The sequence below is a fragment of the Electrophorus electricus genome, chromosome 3 (assembly GCF_041902795.1).
Source record: "Electrophorus electricus isolate QZ-2024a chromosome 3, ASM4190279v1, whole genome shotgun sequence".
Lineage (NCBI taxonomy): Eukaryota > Metazoa > Chordata > Actinopteri > Gymnotiformes > Gymnotidae > Electrophorus > Electrophorus electricus.
The window spans coordinates 31,691,991-31,713,093 of NC_137499.1; the positions used below are offsets into that span (position 1 = coordinate 31,691,991).

At 40.0% G+C, this 21,103-nt stretch overlaps 1 protein-coding gene across 2 annotated transcripts in view; it reads right to left on the reverse strand.

Annotated features, from left to right (window-relative positions):
• Positions 1–20,095, reverse strand: part of usp43b (ubiquitin specific peptidase 43b) — a 65,069-nt gene extending 44,974 nt beyond the window's left edge. For both annotated transcript variants that reach the window (XM_081711106.1, XM_027003396.3), the window contains exons 1-2: positions 19,212–20,095; positions 11,159–11,311 (exon numbers count right to left, since the gene is read on the reverse strand). In XM_081711106.1, the coding sequence (XP_081567232.1) occupies positions 11,159–11,311; positions 19,212–19,838 (780 nt within the window). In that variant the 5' untranslated portion in view covers positions 19,839–20,095. The remainder of the gene's footprint in view (positions 1–11,158; positions 11,312–19,211) is intronic.
• Positions 20,096–21,103: the final 1,008 nt, after the last annotated feature.

Consider the following 21,103-nt stretch of genomic DNA (forward strand, 5'->3'; position numbering starts at 1 on the left):
TGAGGAAGCAGACCCCTGATCACTCTGCTTTGGGAACTTTATGCATACTGTATTCACTATATGAGCAATTCTATACAAAAAGAGCAGGCTCGGCTGAAGGTAGACTCAGCTTTCTCTTCTGAAGGAGCTGATATTAAAATGTATGTGATGGGCCTTGGGACACTGAGGGATGCGAGACTTGAACTCATAAACAAGCCATCGCAATTGTGTCTGTCGTCATCATCATCAGCAGTAGCACTGATTTCTTACTAGAGTGAAGGCAAAATCTTTCAGGGTTGTTCCTGATTAGTGAGGACCACATACTCTGAGCCACTGCTTGGCTCTCAGCCCAGCATCTACAAGGGACATCATCAGAGCTAGATGATTGGAGTCCTCCACTTAAACCCTTCAGTAATTAACTCTGATGTCATTAAGTAACAGAACATGTGCAAAAAAAAAAAAAAAAAAAAAAAAAAAAAAAAAAAAAAAAAAAGACATATGCACCAGTCATGGACACAGGCGTCTGGCCAATCACACTGTTGGATTTTGAAAAGATCTTATAGCTCCACAGGAGCATAATTATGAATAATTTGCATCCATGAAAACAAAGATGAGTACCCCCTGTACACTTTCATTGCGAAGTGCTATTCCAATGAAAAAAGAGGGAAAATGACAGCTAAGATACTGACACAGAAGCAGAGAAACACATGCAATATTACTGACATTAATGGACCCCTTACTCTAGTGATATGCTACCTGCCAGGGTCCTCTCTTAATGGTTCCCCTTCAGGGAAGGGAGAAGGAGGGAGATGGGGTGAGAAACATTGTCACCATATATTTCACCCAAATTGGAATTATCAGATTGGGAACTGCATGCACATAATTGTTCCATCAAACTCACAACCCAGATGGGTATTTTAAACATGGCCATAAATATATTTATGCACACTTCTAAGAGTACATGTATTCCTGTCCTGTTAATTTTATTTAGACTAAGACAAGCTTATGTGTATAGCATACGAAATGTCAAATCAAGGCAGGTGCAACAGTGTGGGGGATGTGATGGTGGCCTCAGGATCCTTGGTCATATACCCATTAACACAATTTAGCTACTGAGTTAGCACTCGAACTAAACTTAACATTAGCTAAAATTGCTAAGATTCTGTTCAGGCAATCAAGTCAAAACAAATTTTACTAACTGGAATGTGACCGTTTCTATAAGCAAGTACTGTTTTTTTTCTGTACATTGGAAAAACAGCTTAATTGAGACTTGGCCTGAATTACATTTTGGATAAGTGTGTGTGAAATGGCCACTAAAAGTAGAAGAACAAAATTAAAGATTAAAAAAGAGGGACTGCATCTATATTTATTAATAGAGGTGAGAGGAAGCCTGAGGAGACAGCATGGGAAAGCATACAGAAGAAAATAAAAAGATTTTAATTATATAATCACCATTCAGTGAAATTATGGATCATTTTATTTAGAAACTTGTGCGCGCATGCGTTTGTATGTGTTTACATCTAAATGGTGTTAGGATGTCAATTAAAATGACCTGGGAATGGCATAGTTCAACCTGACAGTATCCTTATATTTGCAGACAATAAAGCATAAACATGGTCTAGGAGTTCATGTGAGGCACACATACACAAGAACTGCACTCAGTAGCACTGGGAAGAAGGTAAATCACTGACTTCTTGTTCATACCCGAAACCACCAGACCCCAGCTCTCTTGCTTATGCAGTATATGCATCTCAAATACTTTTATAAGTAGATGACAGTCTGTCACATAAACCTGTTGTTCCACATTCCCTTATGAATTGATCCATCACAAAAAAGAACAGGCGAAAATGACAAGCGTGGAGTAAGTCACTGATCACATGCTGACAGATGTGTACTACTGAGCCCAAGTCATTCCTTGTTTACAAATACCAATTCCAAATGCACCTCTAGATCTTGAAGCAAATTACATCCTGAAAAAACAGACAGTTTGTATAAAGAGAGATTGTTTTCTATAGTGTTAAATTAGATTTATTTCTCAGGGTGATTCCGGTCCCATAGGCTACCTCTCAAAGCCTTTTCATTAAATATAAGTGTTTTAGACCTCAGCGATTTTGAGCATGCCATGTCCATTGATCCCTTATAAAATCAAACACTGCAGGACAGATTCTTTTAAGTGAATCAATCAATCAATCAATCAATCAACAATTTGAATCCTCTCATCTTATTTTTGTTGAACCTTGATCTAGTTACACATAATTCTGAAGAACCTTTAAGACCAAAAGCCAAAACTCAGAGTGAAGAAGGCATGGGGACTGCAGGCCTGCGGTCTTGTGGGGATCAGGCACAGTAAATGTTCTGCAGCTTGTCTGCTCTTTGGATCCTGTGAGCACATGGGTTGTCACATCTAGACCAACTGGGCTCAACAGAGTGTGGAGTCTCCAGGACTCAGTCTGCTAGGTTGTGGTAACACACTGGTATTCAAGCTAAGATCAACAAACTGCGGCTGGCTGGAGGCCAATAAAGCTCTGACCTGTACAGGTTACTCATGGTGAACTGTAGTGTTTGGCAGGCACTCTGATCAAATTGGTTTCTCCTTTCTTTTGCACTTGAACCTTCTTTCTGTGTTCCTTCTTTTGAACATACATTACTGCCACATTATATACGTTACTGGTACAGAAAAGTAGTGGCAGTGTAGTACACATACATGGAAGGCACACACACGACTGGTTGGGTTTAGCTAGCTTCCTGTGCTCAACTCTGCTCGAATGCTCCCATTTGTGATTGCTACAAACACAGTGCAAATTGCCACACAGATTGAGGGGAGGAGAAATGGTCTTCTTTCTGTCTGCCTCTTTCCGTCTATCAGACAGGGATTTCTTGTCAGTCGGTAGCATACATGCAGCCACACTAAGGGCGTCATGCACAAAGAGAGGTACCAAAGCACATCTGTCCCTTCACCAGCTCCACTCTGCAGCAGAGTAGTGCAGGCTTTCCAAATGGGAGCGTGTTGTGCAAGCCCCCTCGCCAACTCCCAGACCACAGCTTGTGGGGAGAACTAGCCCAGGAGATATGCTGCAGTTGACTCGCTCACTAGTGATTTACCTTCCAGCTGCAACCAGACCCATGGCTAAGATCATCCCATTAACAGCACATTCTGCTCAATTCATAAATCGACGCCTCCTAAGCACCGGATGATTGTAAGCGTGTCAGAGTGGCATTGTACAAATGCTAGAGGATTTGGATTATGTGCAAGCAGTTTCTAGATTAGCTGTTTCCCAGTTTGGGTGAAATAGATGGTGATTCAAAATTTAACTCACCCCACCCCATCCCTTTCTCCCTCTCTGGCTGTTGTACTGAGAGGAGCTGAGGTCCTGCCCAATGCTCGTTTCTATGGAGATGCCATTGGCTCGATAAAAAAAAGGAGGAGAGAGAGAGAAAGAGTCAGACAGGGAGAGAAACACTTAGTTCTCCATAGACAAGGGTTCTTGGCAGTCTTTCAGAACCACACACAAAATGGTACTTATTTCCCCTCAGTTCCCCCCACTGACGCTTGCTGCCGGATATAAAGATGTGAAATGAATAATATTCACTCATGAAAGCCATTTAACTCAAAGGCACCTGTGGCAGAATGGATGAAATCACATCTAATGAAAGGCAGGTGTCCTGAGTAGCACATGGCTACAAGAGCTACCCCTTAAGTATTCACACAGTGAGATCACCAATGCTAACTCACTGTCAAAAGGCAAAAGACAGAAATGAATATTTTGCTTTTCATTTTTCTTAAAAATCTAAAAGTTTAAAAAAATGAACATGTCCCCGTTTTGCTACACCTACAGTAGAGAACAATATCCTGCACTTCTGTATTAAAATGTTCACTTTTACACTTTAGGGAATAGAGAGACAAATATTTATTAGAGTATAATGTCAAGAACTGACACTGCTATCCTTAGCTTCTGCAGTAATGTATTATTGACTCAGAGTTGTGTCTAAAGGTGAACATGTTCCATACACTCACACTGAATTGTGTCTGTAACTGCAGTGTACTTTCCTTTTCCACTCCTGATGCATTTACAAAGGTCCTTTTCAAGAACAAGGCTCCAGGCCAGGGAGGCAACAGTTTGACATTAAACATCCATGATTATTGTGGTATACCTCAGTGTATATGGTCTTAAACATAACCTCATCAACACCCAAACACACACACATCCAGCACAAGTGTACACACATGCATGCACTCTTGGACTCCCTTTCCTGCACCAACCTGGATCTCAACTACAGTACATTTAATATGCAGACTTAAACTCTCAAGATGCCATTCAAGGGCATACAAGTTCACATGCAGGCTGGTTATTTTGGGTGGGACTGCTGTTGTAGCTCCAGTCTGGTGGTCCCAGCCCACAGGAAGCCATTTACATCCTACAGGGCTAGACCAATCAAAGGGGAGGAAGAGGAAATGCACACACAATAGATCTGCACTCTGGCCTCAGAGGGCAACACAATACACACATGAATAAGGGTACAAGAAAGGGTCATTCTTGTTTTCTGTGATGAAATAAGGAGTCAGAGTCACACTGAGGACATCTCAACCAGAGCGAGTGCTGTGGGTCCCTGTGGAAACTGCAGTCTAACTGTTCACACTGATACGCTTCACAGAAAAGTCGAGATCAGGGGGCTCAAACTTACTGCTACCCTGCAACACGAAGTGGGCTTGCAGTAAACCTGTGGCAGCAAGGGATTGGACAAAAAAAAAAAAAAAAAAAAAGTTACAAAAAACCTCCCCGCACTCATCCAATGTAGTCTATAACTGGTGTAATTTCTGATTTGTTCTGCCAGAGGTGGAACCACAACATCTAAAATATTCCCAAAGCTTTGTGTCCAGTACTTCTCTTTATAGTCCCTAAATGAATCTCTTACCACAAACACATACAATGTCTTGCTTTAGTAACCAGTGGAGCTGGGTTCAGCCTCTCCCTATGGAGTTCACAACACATTTCCTCTGGTAGCCAGCTGGGGTCAAGTCTTACAAACTGCTTTTTATCACGAGCATGTTTGGGTTGATGACTCGTATTCAATTCTCCCTCACATCCATGCAATTTGTTGCCACTTCCTGTGATGGGAATTTGCAAATCCATAGTTCCACTGGTCCATAGGTCGCAATTCTCATAAAGCTAACAAAATGCTGAGATAGCCAGATGCTATTTCCCAATTAAGTTTAAAAGGTCTTCTGTCCTGAGTGAAGATAGCAGCGAGATGGCAGATCTCTAGATCTCTACCTGGGGCGGGTTTCAGCAGGACTGCACGCTGACAAGACATGCTGCTAAAGAAGGGCTTTTACACACTGATTGGATGCAAATGCCATCAATCATTTATCAACAGATTGCAGTGTCATTGGAGCAGTCTGTAAGAAAACAATAGACAAAGACAATACTGGAACTATTTTTGGAGTTTGCCATGAATGCTGGACTTCTTAGTTTCGTATGTCAATTTGCCTGTCGGTCTGTTGAGCGAAGCCAAGCTGCGTGGCGTGGAAGGGGAGTTTCTCACCTCTCTCCCTCCTTCAGCCCAAATTTGTGAAACAGGCTCCTCTTTCTTCCGCCTTCTCACAATGGCCCGCTTTCATTCCTCTGAGACATGGCTCTACACCAGCTCCATTACTGGAGTAATGCCTTGTAAACAAACCTAAGGGAATGTCGAAAATGGGTTGCCCTGGGACTCTCTGGTTGCCTGTGTAAGGGGGTCTATCTTTACGTGTTACCAAGAGTGCACTTGTCAACCTCCATTAAAATCTGGGCAATGTGTATATACGTCTTACACGGTAAGCTTAAAGCCCACTACACAGTTTCGTCCTCAGTAATGCCTTCCCTCCTGGGTCATAGATAGGGAAATTCCCTTATTTTCTGGAGGCTATCCTCTGTTAAATGACCCAGCACATGCTGAAAATAATTACAGAAACAAGAGCAGGGGGTAGGCCAGTGCATTCCACCCCCTGCTCACTGGGACGTGCATTGACTGGTGAGTGAGGTGATTTTCAGCTGCCCTGCCTCATGTTGTCCTCTGCCTGACTCTATGAACAGAGGCAGCAGAGTTCAGAGAGGTGGCTGGAAGGCTGTGAAGCAGAGGAGGGCATTATCAGTCCACATCAGTTCCTCTTCGTACACCACACAATCAGTGTGTGCTGAGCTGATTTTAAGTCACCATGCAACCATAAACATTTAGACACTAGGGGGTTTCTTGGCCTTTTGCATTGTAAAAAGAAGTCAAAAAGTCCAAAAGTAAAAAAATATTCCTGTACCTACTTAACGTTTTCCAATTTTCTCTAGAGCAACTTCACAAGTTGACCAAAACAAACTTTTTGGCCTTAGATATGAATGATACCACAATAGCCAATGGAAACAAAAAAAAGGTAAATATATGGGAGGGCCTTCATACTGCAGCCAGTCATCTTTTCATACAGTATCTGCAGTAACATCTTAGCAGTGTGAAACACTAAGGGGGGGGCCCTCAAGATTTTCTTCAGGCCAAAGACCCAAAGATCTCTTCTTCTTTCACTTGGCAGTCATGTGCTCTACTGTGGGGGAAGCCAAGTTCTAAAGGGAACATCTTTGCATCTGCAAGGAAGCGTGAACTGTGGCAAATAAAGGAAGAAGGAGCAGAAGATGCGAAGGATGAAAGCCAAACGGCGGGGCTTCTCCCACATGAGCCAAATCCCGTTAGGAGGTCCAGTGCAGTGGGAGTGCTGGGCTTATTTCTGCCGTACCAGGCACGTCCCCCATCAACACACGTTTCCACACTGATAAAGGCGAGATGCATGGAGACACTGGTACCTTGGCACACAAGCTCTCCCTTGCACAGCTCACTCTGGCCTACACATTTGAGGCAACTGTCACAAAAGATTTTCCTGCTTGGCCAAAGTCCTCTCTGTGCACTTGTTTTCTCAGAAGTGTGTCTGAGGCAAAGCAATAAAGTATTTCAGCTCTTTGATACTTCATTTCAGTTTTTCGTTTAACAGGGCAAAGTTTGCAGTTTAACTGAGTATGAATGCTTTACAGAATGAATTACATTCTGTGCAGTCCTTTGAAACATGTTGGAAACATCTGTTTTTACTTTTATTTTATTTTAAAGTCATGCTCTCAAATTATTGAGAAGCAGTTATCTACTCTGGTTAATTCTACAAGGGTAAAAACACAAATGCTTTGGACTACCCATAATGGCACCAAAATCCTGAAGGATTTTGATTTCAATACAACAGCCCGTAGACCTTCAGAAGTCTGGTTTTACCTGTTTGTTTGTAAAGTAGCAAATCACATTACAGAACATGAAGACTATGTACTAGTCTTTATGTATTTTAGAATGAGAAATAATTAAAAAGACAAAACAATTTACATCAAATAAAAATATATTAAAAGACAAAAACCAGCAAACACCACTTGTGACAAATTTAGTCCCATCCACTTCTCAGCACCACAACAGTAGTTTTCTTGGGGGAGGGGGTGGAGAGCGAACATACGTGCGAAGTGATGACGTCATAAACCAAACTGATTGAATAAATAAATAATAAGTTTAATAAATCAACACAGACTAACAATACAGAATAGAATGAAGAACAAACAGGCTAACAGAAGAATAATATGATAACAGAGTGATGGCAAGAAATGGGCAACAAGGGAACAAAACATTAAGGAAAGACCAACAGAGAACAACAATAATCAAACATAACGGTGAGCATAAAGACAGACAAACGGGAACAACACAGAACTGGGCTACGTAAGATGAACAAACAAACAAACAAACAAATCTTGACGATGAAGATACAGAACTAAACAAGGGAAGCAACATACAGCAAGGGGTACCAAACACAGAAAACAAACGAGATCGGACTAAAAACACAATGATAGAGACCAAACGAGAACTGACCAGAAACCATGAGAGACAAAGACAATGACCAACAAACAAGACACAGAGTAACGGGGTTTTTAATAACACTACAATCAGGTACAAACTAGGAACAGCTGGCGTGAAAGGGGAGGAGACGCGGAACCACGGATATGAATGAAAATGCGGAAGCGATTTGGTTGCCATGACAACGGGGAATGCTCAGGTTTGTGGACGTGACGGTCATCAAAACAACACTCATTTTTAATGACAATTTATCTTTTATGTCAGACTTTAAGCCTCATCAACATGTCAGTGAACTACTGTATTATCTGCTTCACTAGAAAAGGTCAACTCCTTTGGTCTACATTTGGTCCTTTGGTCTGAGTGAAACAGATTCTGAATTCATCATCTTTCATGACATTAAAAATGCACTTTAAAGACTGTTCTCATACCATTTCATACAAGAAACACTTTAACAAAGTCTACACAATTAATCAGTATTTTACAATTTTACACTCAAAGCTCAGAAACCAAACTCAGCACTCAAATCACATTTACAAGCACTAAAACCAAAGTGCTAGGCCGCCTGTCATTTTGAGCTTCTTGTGCCATTGTGAGCAACTCTTCAGGACATATATAACAGCGGAGTCATGAAGCATACTGGTGAAATCAGAGCTGACCCAGCTCACCCCAAACACTTCCCTTTCCAACCAGGTGCATAGCTTACATTTTAAGTAAATGAGCACAGGCAGGACAACCTAGATACAGGTTACAAAACTGCAGAAAGCCTACACTAACCAAATACAAAATGTAAATGTAACCCAAGAAAAAACAAGACAAAAACAGTCAATATTTGATCAATCATCACTACTTTGTAAAAAGCATCAACAATGATGTTTAATGTGTTTAATGCAATAAGTCCTCAAATGTTTTACATAGCAATATAATTAATTTTAATTCTTACATTTAATTTAGAAAAACAGTTATTCTGCTTTTCCTCATTATAGAAAACGTATGATATTTAAAGACCTATAGTGCAATATGAATAATGAATAATGTCTGGATAATCAACCCCAAGGAATTTCCTCTGCACCCAAGGCACATGGCTCATCACAATAGTCCTTTGAGTGAAGATCTGATAGCAGTTAGAAAAAAGCTGAACTAGGGTGTACAGAAAACATCCCCTTAATAATACATGATTGCGTTTTCCAAAAACAGTGTTGACAGAGCAGATAAGAGTACTACCAACAGCTAAAGATGAATTATAGCCACTGGCCTAGCCTAGAGCCGAGGGTGGGGGCAGCAGTGTGGGAGTTATAGGCACCGGTTCTAGCCTATCCTTGACATTCACACACAAACATATGTATGCGCATGCCACAAACCCACCACCTTCATTGAAAAATTTATACTATGGATCAGCAACTGCACAAAGAAGACTGATTTGGTTCTTATAATGAAAGAAGGTAAAAGCAAAAACAAACATGAAACAAATGATTCTTTTGATTATTTAGCCAACCCAAACGAAACTGTTCTCCAAGTGCATAGAGGCATATGCCCCTCATGGAATTCCTACATTTGGGCTAGAACAAGTTAAAATTGCATATTACTTGTTTGAAGAACAAAAGTAGTGGGTTCATCATTCATTCTTCCAAAATTGTACATACTGACTAATATTAGGCCCAGAGACAGCTTGGTCCTTGCTCTCTAATTACTCAATGGTCTCCCAATCTCATCTTCTCTAACAGTTAAAGATCTTGGAGTGATTATTAATCCCAGTCTCTCATTCAAAGCTCATGTAAATAATATTTCTAGGACCGCCTTTCTCCACCTCAGGAACACTGCATAGATTAGGAACATACTCTCCTTACATGATGCAGAAAAGTTAGTCAATGCATTTTTTTTACTTCAAGATTAGACTACTGTAATTATACCTTACTATCAGGCTGTACTATGAAATGCCTAAACAAGCTCCAGCTAGTTCAAAATACAGCAGCCAGAGTGCTTACTAGAACTAGCAAATTTGATCACATCACTCCTTTCTTAGCTACTTTACATTGGCTTCCAGTAAAATTTAGTATTGTTTATAAAATACTAATGACCTACAAAGCACTGAATGGTCTTGCCCCTCAGTACCTTAGAGAACGTCTAGTGCATCACAACCCACCACGTCTGCTTAGATCAAAAGGTGCAGGCTCTTTACTAGTACTACAGCAGGGGGCAGTGCCTTTTCCTGTAAAGCTGTCCCACACTATGGAATAACCTTCAAGTAACGAGACTCAGACACAATCTCAAAATCTGTACAGTCAGGAATTTTATGAACTACTTCCCATCTTAGGTAAAGGTGTAGATCTGGGGTTCCATGGGCAATGAAAGTGATGCTGTCACTTCACCTCTCATGTGTCACTCAAGTTTGTTGACAGAGTGGCAGAGTGCTGATGTTCCAGGGTGTCCTCATGCCTGTGGTTCCTTCTGGCTCCATCCTTTTAGTTATGCTGCCATAGCTAGATCTGATGAAGCCCATCTTTGCACATAATAGTTCCCTAATTTACACACACTTGTACTTAGACGTGCCTAATAATCTATTCTCTGTTTGTGCCGAGGTACACCTACCCCTGATGTCATGATATTACAGAGCCTCAACCCGTCTCAGCTACCATGGCTACTCCTAACACCCACACACGTCTCCTGCTGTAGCTCACCACACCTCCACCCCAGTCAACTACTTCCCGGTTGCCCTTGATGGACGTTCTCATGTGGGATGGGTTTCGGACACATGCACACCATCGGGATCAGACTAGGACTTCTAGAAAACTGGATTAGACATTAATTGCTTATTTTTTCATTTGATTATTTATTTATTCATTTATTTTTCACTACTCATTCTACTCCTTATTGTCTATATTGTTACTATTGAGGTGTCTGTTGTCGGCCATAGGAGGATGGGCCCCCCCTCTAGTTTTTCCCTGCCACTGTCGCTCTTGGCTTGCTCACTGTGGGCTTAGACCTGGACATTTGTAAAGCTGCTTTGTGACAACATCTCTTGTAAAAAGCACTATATAAACAAATTTGACTTGACTTGATTAATAAATGGCTAGGTGTTCAGGGGTTAACTTTCAGGCTGTTAATACAATGGAAGTGAACTATGCTGCAGCATAACTCTTATTCCAATTCAGTCTCATTACAAGAGAGGGGTGGTATGATGAAATATCTAGAGTCAAAACTAATCAAGGAGCTATGCATGAGGTAAGGATATCATTAGTAAAAATTTTGAAAATTGAACAGCTCATCCTTTATGCATACGCACCTTCCCACAGGTTTTGCTCCTGTCGTTCCCACAGGAGGACGGGGAAGAGGAGTTGACGTCTTCATGGATGCGGTCCAACAGCCACAGCAAGAATTCCAGAGCATCATGCTGGGAATTCCCTCGGAACTGTGTGGCATATTTAGACACGATCATCTGGAATTGACAGACATGACATGGGTTACCCAATATTAGTTCCGTTTACGCAGTGTTTAGCAGTGTTCAATGAATAAATCACATTCAAACCACAAATATAACAACCAGGTTCCTATTTTGGGAAACACAGTTACCAAACTACTGTTTCCGGAATAAAACATTTACCACTCACAACCATTTATCCTGCGTGACCTGCCCATGAAGTCTCTTGAAGAACAGTGGTATTCACAAAAATCAGCTAGCTAGCTGACACAGTGACTGACAGCTTGTCAGGAACTGGAATGTAAATGGGACTAGCTGGAGTATGTAAACTGCATTCTGCTGCATGGATGAATTATGTTTACTTCGTGTTCATCATGGCTTTGTTAGCATTGGAAGTGTGCAATCACCACGTTACAGCAGTCACAAACCATTCAGCACAAGTCTGCGGCCAAAAATACATGGTCTAGTTTCATCACGCATGTATGTCAAGGCAAACACTATCAGCTCATTTCCCATGATGCTTTACAAGTATGTGAAATTTTAGACTGGGATGTAATGATGAATATTAGCATTTTTTCACAAAGCAAACACACAAAAACTGTGATCTAAAAAAAAATAAAGGCTGCATCAGTCCTTTTTTAACCTTAAAGCAGTGGTAGTTCAGTGGTTAAGGTACTTGACTAGTAAATCAAAAGGATTACCAATGCAAGCCCCACCATAGCCAAGTTCCACTGTTGGGTCCCTGAGCGGGACCCTCAGTTGTGTTCACTCAGAATTGTAAGTCACTTTGGATAAAAGCATCAACTAAAGGCCATAAATGTAAACAACCTGCACTTCATATTAGCAAAAGCCTTTCTTTAGTTATACCTATGAAAGCCATGTCTACTTTAGATGTCCATCTTGTTCCAAAGGATACTGGTTAAGTTTCTTAGCCATCATCCTGAAAACAGCCATCACAAAATATTTTAATTCTACTAGAATGAGCAATTCCAAGATAGATTTATGCAAGATTATCTCTAACATAGGGTTTGAGTGCAACAGCAGTTATAATGAGTAACGGAATGCAAACCAGACAAACAGGTTGACGGCAAACTTCAAGTGTATTTACAAGTTTTGGCGTTCAGATGCATAAATATACAAGAAACTGGAGCAATAGCTTCAGGAGTGGCCCACACACAAAAAAACAAAACAAAAACAAACAAAAAAACCCCCCCACACTAAAAGACCTCTGACTAAGCTAACAAAAAGAAACATACAATGACTACTCTGGTATAAACAGAAATAAAACCACACCCAAACAAAAAGGGATGCCACTCCCTACCACCAGTGTGTAACTATATACAGGAAAATATATACACAAGATACAAGAGACGTATATTAACCAGCAACCAAACCAATAAGGGACAAAGCGAACAGTAAATGGAGGGGAGAAGTCAAAGTCATACACACAAATCCAAGCAATCACAATAGCAAAAAGGAGACCCAAGTCATAACATTAGCAACAGCAATCTCTTCTCTAATGAAGACCATTTCCACATTAAAACTTCATTTTCAATGTAATACTCACTATTATAGCCTGTAGCTTTTGCTCCTTTCTTATCTGCACTGAAGTCATGTAAAAGGGTGCTGTGGGCTCGCTGAGCCACACCCAACTCCTTTGGCGACATGAGATCTGGCAATCTCAGGACCAGGGCACAACATTTTCTTCAGGCACTGCAAACACAGTTTGACAGATGTCATAAGGCCTGACCTTGTGTGGTTTGCCTTAGAATACAATTTGTTTGTTTGGTTTTTGTGGTCTTGGCTGTGCTTACCTTGTCTTTTTAATATCCTTAGTCAGCTTGTGTTTGTATATCTAGAACTGTAGATATGTAGATGGGATTCACTTGTGTGGTACATGTTCTAGTGTATGTTTATGTATATAGTTACTGAGTATAGGGAGTAGTGCCTGTTTTTTTGGGATCGGGTTATTGCCTGTTTATTGTCAGGGAGTTAGTGTATGACCGTATTTTAGTTTTGTCTTGAGAAGTGTAGTTAGATGTGGTGTTTCTTTTGTAGTGTGGGTTTTTGTTTGCTTGTTTGTTAATGTCAGGATTTAGCAACTCAGTGCCTGTGTGTTTATTTATACATTTTAATTTCTTTATTGAATATACCAAGTTCCACCTCATTTACTAGTCCACTGTTTAGTCATTACACATACCATTCTACTATCAGCGACCAGTCTTTCATCATCACATTGCTGTTGCAACATCACCACCTAGACATAATTGGGATTTTGTTTTTTCGGAGGGTGTGAGCCTCCACACAAACTTCAGTAAACAGCTATAAGGAAATGACAGAGCAGAAAAAGAACTGCAGGCTGAGAACATAATAATGCTAAATATCAGTCAAATAGCAGTGAAAAAAGGGCAAATACTTGAGTCATCACCAGAAAGAGGTGAGCTACTCTTGGCACTGCTGATGTACTGCCAATGGTATTTAGTCTTCAAAGGAGTTATTCAAGTGTATTTTGTTCAAGGTGAATGCTACACCCAAAGAGAGATCAGCAATTATGATAAATTATGATACAAGATATGACAGAGCTTGACTGATTCATTTCTCAGGGGAAGAGGACTAATGATGAGACTCTGCTCGGAGCAAGCATGAATATTCGGAGCAAGCATGAATAGAGCTTCAACACTGAAAAGGCCTTTGTGTTCTGCGTACCTTTAAAAATAAAGCATACTTGTACCATGGAGATAATTTCTGTAATTATTCTTTTGACTACAAGCAATGATGTAGGTATGTGAACAATGATGTGTGATACAACCTTGAAACTTTGGATGAAAACATGAACATTTCTGTTTATGTTAATTATGTTAAGTCTTTTTTTCCAAGCTGATTTCTGATAACCTAGTACAAACGGATTTAAAAAAAAAAACAAAAACAAAAAAAACCTAACCATTTTGGCTAGTTCCCTATAGTTTGTATATAGATTGATTGGATTAATTTATATAGTGTATAATTAGATTTTTATGTATTCATACTGTTTATGCTACTTTACTCTTTGTATGTGTACTAGGGCAATATATTAATCAATGGCCCTGTGAATGTCAAAGAAAAAAAATCCGTAGAATTTAACCTGGTCCCTCAGTAAATGCAGAAACTAAATGGTTTTTAAAGATTTAATTGTGTTTTTCACAGTATTGCACAAAATATTTGTCTTATGAAACTAACTTCTACAGTTTAATACCAAAGAAATTGATAAAGACGTGCAGCTAATGCTATGCTTTTGGTGTGGATAATAAAAGGTGCCAGCAATAAGCCACCATTTTTGGTGTCTGCAACTGAAAACGTCTCAAAAACATTCAACTTGTTGTCAAGTAATCACAGATATAACCAGAACTGTGTGGCCTCCTTGTTGTCTTGCAGGTGAAAACAGCACTCCAGATGAACTCTGTTGGAGAAGGATGCACACAGCAAATAAGGCTTACTTCAGCTGAAGTCCTGTCAATGTCCTCCCTCATCCAAAACTATTTTTTAGCATGCCATCCACACAGCCAACAAGCTGACACTAGGCACAAAGTACATCAAATGCCAGAGCAAACACAATTTAGCACCTCTTAGATTTGTTCCCATGAGGCCCCAAACGTTCACACAGTGGGATCCAGAAGGATTGCTTGTTCTCACTAAAAGCTACAGTGAATCCACTTCATAAAGAAAAAGAGGCGTCAAACACTTGCATAGCTACGTTTGAGTGAAGCTAAAATTAGAGATAGATGTCATGAGGACACTAGCATTTTTAAGCCAGGATTTAGCAGGTAGAGATTCTCTTTCATATGTTTAAAAAAATCCAATCATTTAAAATATTACAAAAGAGAATATAAAGGCTAACTAACCCAGGCTATTATCAGAAAACCTGCTATTTGCTGTCCATGGTATCATATTACCGAGCTCACAGCAGGAAATTATAGTGTTCAAGGTACTCTCCCAAGGGTGATGTACATCAATGCACCTTCTAATAGACAACAATATTAGGAGGTTAGGACTCAGTAATGTTTTCGTACATTTTCCAATAGTCAAATTGTGTCAAAACAGGGGAATTCCAAAATAAACTTTAGCCATCGGCAGACTGCTGCTGATATCCAAAACATTTCTGGGTAACAATACAAATACCACAGAAGCTTGGTGGCCTTCTCAGCATATAGTCACCTCAGTCAAGCACTACCATAGCCTAATGCTATAGCTATCTTTATGGAGAGGAATATCACTATAGAAGAACTGTATTCCTCTTAAAAAAAGGATAAAGATGGAGTTGAAGAGTCATGTTCTCCATAAGACACACCAACCTGTGTCATTCTCATGGTCATGCAGAAACTCCAGCTCAGCAGTATCATGTTTCAAGGATTTTCCAAACCACCTCATACTTGCAATAGAAAGGCAACAACAGCCATGTATCGGGCATCAGTGCACTACCAATTTTTGAGAACATTTATTGTAATTTTTAATGTTATTAACTGCTTATGTACATTATGTAAAGTTAATCATAGCCACATTTATTCTTTGCCCCCTCATAAGTGGCAGCTCTCATCACTGTTCATGAAGCCTGCCACTGGATGTTATCAGAGTTTCAACAAGCATCGTTACTCACCTCAGTTTTCGAATGCAACATGACAACCATGCACCGAGATCATATTTTGTCAGTGTTGCTACTCTGTTCAGTTTTTGTTTTTTTTGTTGCTTAGCATGTTTAAATTTAAAGGTTTGATCTCTATTTAGATTAAGTGGCAGTGAAGTGGTGAAAAGACAATGTGACGAAGGTAATTACACCAGAGGTGTGCAGCCAGGTCACTCTAGCCCTTCAAAGAGGGGGTAACAAAACATCAACTGGAAAAAAAAAAAAAAAATTTCATAAATAAAATAAAAAACAATCAACCTATTCATATATGGTACTTTACATATTCTTGCTGACATTCTGTGAGTGGTATGACTCAAAACTGCTCATTAGCATGGCTACAGGGGCTCGCTGCTGTTTACATACCCATTAGAGGTATGCCTAGCTAACAACTAGCCTTCAGCATGCACACCTCTTTTGTTTTGTAACCTGTTGAACTGTATTTCGGAATCCAATCAATAATTTAAGGTTTTGCATAATGTGATTTTTTTGGGGGGGGGTGGTATGCAAAAGGTGTACCCTTTTTATGCACTCCACACCACTGAGAAATGCTGTAAGGGAATGAATACAACTTTAACCAGAAACCTAGTAAATGCCATGCCAGCCTCAGATTGTTATAAACAGGTCACCTAGGTATTAAACAACTTTGTTTGAGTTTCTGTTCATAAGTAACACACTACACTCTTATCTGATTACAACTATGTCAAGAATTCATCGCCACAAATCATGTCCTAGACTATTTTAAACGGGAAAAACACTAACACTGCTAGGAATACAAGTCCCCCAAGTGGTTCAACCTCCCTTTTTACTCTGCCCTGACAAAACACCTGGTTTAACTCATCAACTAACTCTGAAACTCTTCATGAGCTGAACTAAATGTGTTGGTTTAGAGTAAACACTAAGCTGAACTGCTGTAGCCCCCCCAGTACTTGACTTGAACATTCCTGCTGGGAAGCTTCAAATATTATTAAGAAGCATGCTTCTAACATATTTCAGCTATTTTTTGCTATAAGCCACAGTTAAAAGTCACTCACTCCCCCCACCCCCTATTTTCAAATGCTCTCATTATGTCACTCAGTGCCTACTTTTGCTGATTAAAAATAGACTGTGCTTTATAAAAGTTGATACTGAAGCAAAACTCAGAATACAGGATGTTTTCCAGAAGCTGATACATTCTCCTGTTAAGAAGCTCATGATGTGCCATTTGTTGGCTTTCTCCTCTGTCATGAAGGGGCACAATGAATGATTGATAGAGTACACTGGCTTCACTAAATATTTTACTCAGTGGGAGGTGGAAATTACAGGGTAATTTAATTGTTTATAGACAAATCTCTTCATCTAATGCAAGGTATCTATTAGGCCTGTCATACACCTAAGAGTATGTGTTAATTCAGGCTGTATTTCAGACAGATGTGTGGTAATGTACAGGACAATTTTAGATATCCAAAATATGAATTAAATCAATCATGTGTTATGTTAAATTAATTTAGATAAGAAAGAATTAGGTGTGAATTAGTGTTACAGGGGCAATAAAGCATCCTAAAAAGACAGATAGAATATGACATTCTAGAAGCCACAAGTAAAAGAGGTTTTATATTTTATTGCTACTTTAGAGCCAAGCCTGACTCTTAGGTAGATCAACATGTAACTAGAATTTGATAGTCACAGCACTGGTCCAAACAATCTAGTCTTAATATATCAGTAAGAAAAGGAGCTAGGTCCTATCTCAGGTCTTAACTTAAAAACAAACAAACTGACAAAAAAAAAAACCCCACAACAACAACAGACACCTTCAGCCAGAACCTAACAGTGCAGCAAATTTTGTTCTCTGCTCTATGTATGAGAGACAGAGCTTGAGCTTTAGCAGGTGACAATTAGGTAAAGACATACATGTGCTTGGAGCAAAAACACATTCACACACTCATCTTCAACCTGAATTAGGCCTCTGCATCTCAAAAGAGTAGGTTTGCCCCCTGGTAATAAAGCACCTCTTCTATTTATGCAATGATTAATATTTCCAGAGGAATAACCCTATCTATATCATCCTGGTTCAGACTCTTCTGCTTTGAGTTGTGTGTTTCAGCCTTTATAGAGCCTAAGAAGACCAATGAAACCATTTTCCTCCCCAATCTGGCCTATTGTTGTCTCACTGGATGAACCCAAAGGAGCATAAGAATGTCATTTTTGTGCAAAAAGAGGGTCCCAACCTAGCATTATTTTTTATCTTATAATGCCAGTGTAAAACTGAAATCTCTGGCCCTACAGTCAGGTTACTACTCCATTGTGCCATACATAGTCCCAGACTGCACTGCTAATAATTTGTCACAAACATTCTGCAATTAGGCCTACATGTTGTGTGTTATTGCATGCTTTGGCTTTAGATCAACAGAATCTTGACAATCTAGAAGCATTGTTCACTAACAATGGAAAATTGGTCATAAACCTAGAATGGTCTTTTAACTACAAAACATTCACATAAAATCGAAATAATTATAACTGACATAAAAAGGTATGTATAGTAGATTTTTTGTTCAACATGAGTAATGATTCTAACTGTTAGAGTTGACTGGTCAAGGTTGGAGTTGCATGAACCTGCTGTGTTATGCAGTGAAAATACATGACTATCTACAGGACTTTTATTAATCTGAAGACCTGGACTGAGAAGCTATTCCTCCTTTTAAAGATATTCTCACACTGCATGTCACCACTAAAATATATTTGGTTTAGTTCTGAAAGAAAGGGTACAAACTGCAGACATTGTTCAATGCTCTGGGTACACAAAGACTACATGAATGTGAATAATGCAAGTTCAAGGCACCGAGTGCCTGTTCACCACCTGGTGACCTCACATTCATAAATTCATAGCACATCAGACAACACATTAACAACAAGGACTCGGGAGGAACTCTGTTGGTCAACAAACCGATACACTAAAGAAGATGAGCAGTCTACAACTTTCAATTTTTTACAAGATTACTTAAGCCCTGCAATATTGACAATTACATTATAATGTGCCAAGTGCAACACAAACGGCTGCTCTTTGCCACACAGCGAAAACCCTTTTCCTCATTGGACTTAAACATTACACAAGTCACGTGTGTAACACCCAACACCAAAACGTAGACAATAGGTTTGGCAAGTGACCTCACATTCAATGAAATACGCAGTATAGCCTAAAGTGAGTTTGTAGATATTACGATTAGCGGAAGTGATGAATTAAATGAATAAATGAAAATGTGGGGAAAAGAAGAGAGCTTACATTACCTTAAATTCCACTGAAAGTTGAGGCGTATATTCCAAAGTCCAGAGCGCCCTCACAAGTGCCGCGAGCTGCTCCGTCACTTCTCCTAAGGCTTGCGATGTCTCTTCGGTCTTTACCACCCCGTTAATTCTCCTTTGACTAATATCCGATTTGTACTGCTCCAAGCCGAGGTATTCGGCGAGCAAGTCTGTGTTGCTCAGGCACTGCACAACCGCATTCATAAAGCACGTGTTGCCGTGGTTTTTCAAACCCAAAACGCCGGGAGTCTTATCACCATACGACACTGGCAACCGCTCTTTTGCAGAGTAGCGAGACTGAAGCGTAAAACTTTTTATTAGACGTTCTCCGGTCATCCGGTTGTTCTCTTTCAAATTCCCCGAATTCGCACTAAGGATGCAAGGTGTTCCGTCTCGAAATCCACCGTCATCGTCTTCTGCGTCTAACGAGTCAGCGTTATCTGCACTGTGAGCCCAGGTGCCTAAACTTTTAAAAATCTTATTCACAAACGTTCCGACTGCTTTAAATGATTTCTTTCGAAATACCTTCCCAGATACCTGCTTTTTGTCCTTCTGCTTATTTGCCTTGGATTTTCTCGACGTCCCTTTCACTTTCTGGTCGCGTTTTTCCATATCTGTAATTAGTTACTTCTTCATGCGCGCAGACACTCACAATACTGAAGACAGTTCTCTCTACTTAGCCAGAAACTAAACCACCGAAAAGGAGGTGATAGCGTCGGCACGAAATACACGACGTTTTGGACATCCTATTCGTTTCTGTCACGTCCCATTACATCCAGACTCACGAACCATCCCCGCTCCGAAGGGATGAGTGACAATTCTCCCTCGTTTGTAGGCATACCGCCTGCTGTTATTATGGTAACTCCCACTACGCACTAAAAGTGGCGGGTATTTGTGCGCGCGCGTCTCATTACTGAGCGTGCAGTACTTGCGCTCCAGCACATAGCCTACACCCTCCCACTTTACTATACAATCAAGTCCTTTCAGTAATCTGTGATTACTAGCGGAAAAAATCACAAATATTTAATAATTATGACCAGATCTGAAGCATGTTGTGATGGCATCAAAGCATAATTTAAAATTGGAAAACCAATTTGTTGTGTTAAAGGTCTTAACATCATTTTCCATATGCCATTCCACGTAACAATAGTACACTAATAACAACATGTATAATTATTTACTGTACAGGGTAAATAGCCATCTCTCTCTCTCTCTCTCTCTCTCTCTCTCTCTCTCTCTCTCTCTCTCTCTCTCTCTCTCACTCACACACACACACACACACACACACACACACACACACACACACACACACACACAATCAAATAAGGACAGCAACTGAATATATTTAATTCCCTTATTTTAAAGGTTTTCTGGTTTTACGATTTATGGAGCATAAATCATAGAGTAATTTATGGTACCCTGTGCCCTAAATGATTGCAGTGTAGAAAAAAGCTACAAAACGTAAAAATGCACAACTGGTATTGACTGAATGAAAAGTAATCCTTCTAGCTTTTACAAATTATAAATTAAGATCTTGAATCAACACTTTCTGTATAAAAAACAACTTTATTGACTTAGCTTACGGACCAGAACAACAATACACTGCTTTATTCTTGCAATTCCCTGCGAAAATTAACTTTATATAAAAAGCAACCAAGCAAGTAAGAAGAATAGTTTAGGAAAACATGGTGTAGTGTAGTCTGAGTGTAGTGCCCTATATGTACCTGTGCTAAGCACACACTTGTCTTTGGTGCAGATCTTTACGCGGTCATGTTAACACCGTGCATGGTCCCCCACATGTGCGATTTTATTCTCAGCAAAACAAGTCACAAAGTCACACTGTGAAATCAGTATCTGCTCCAGGTCTGGCTTCACTA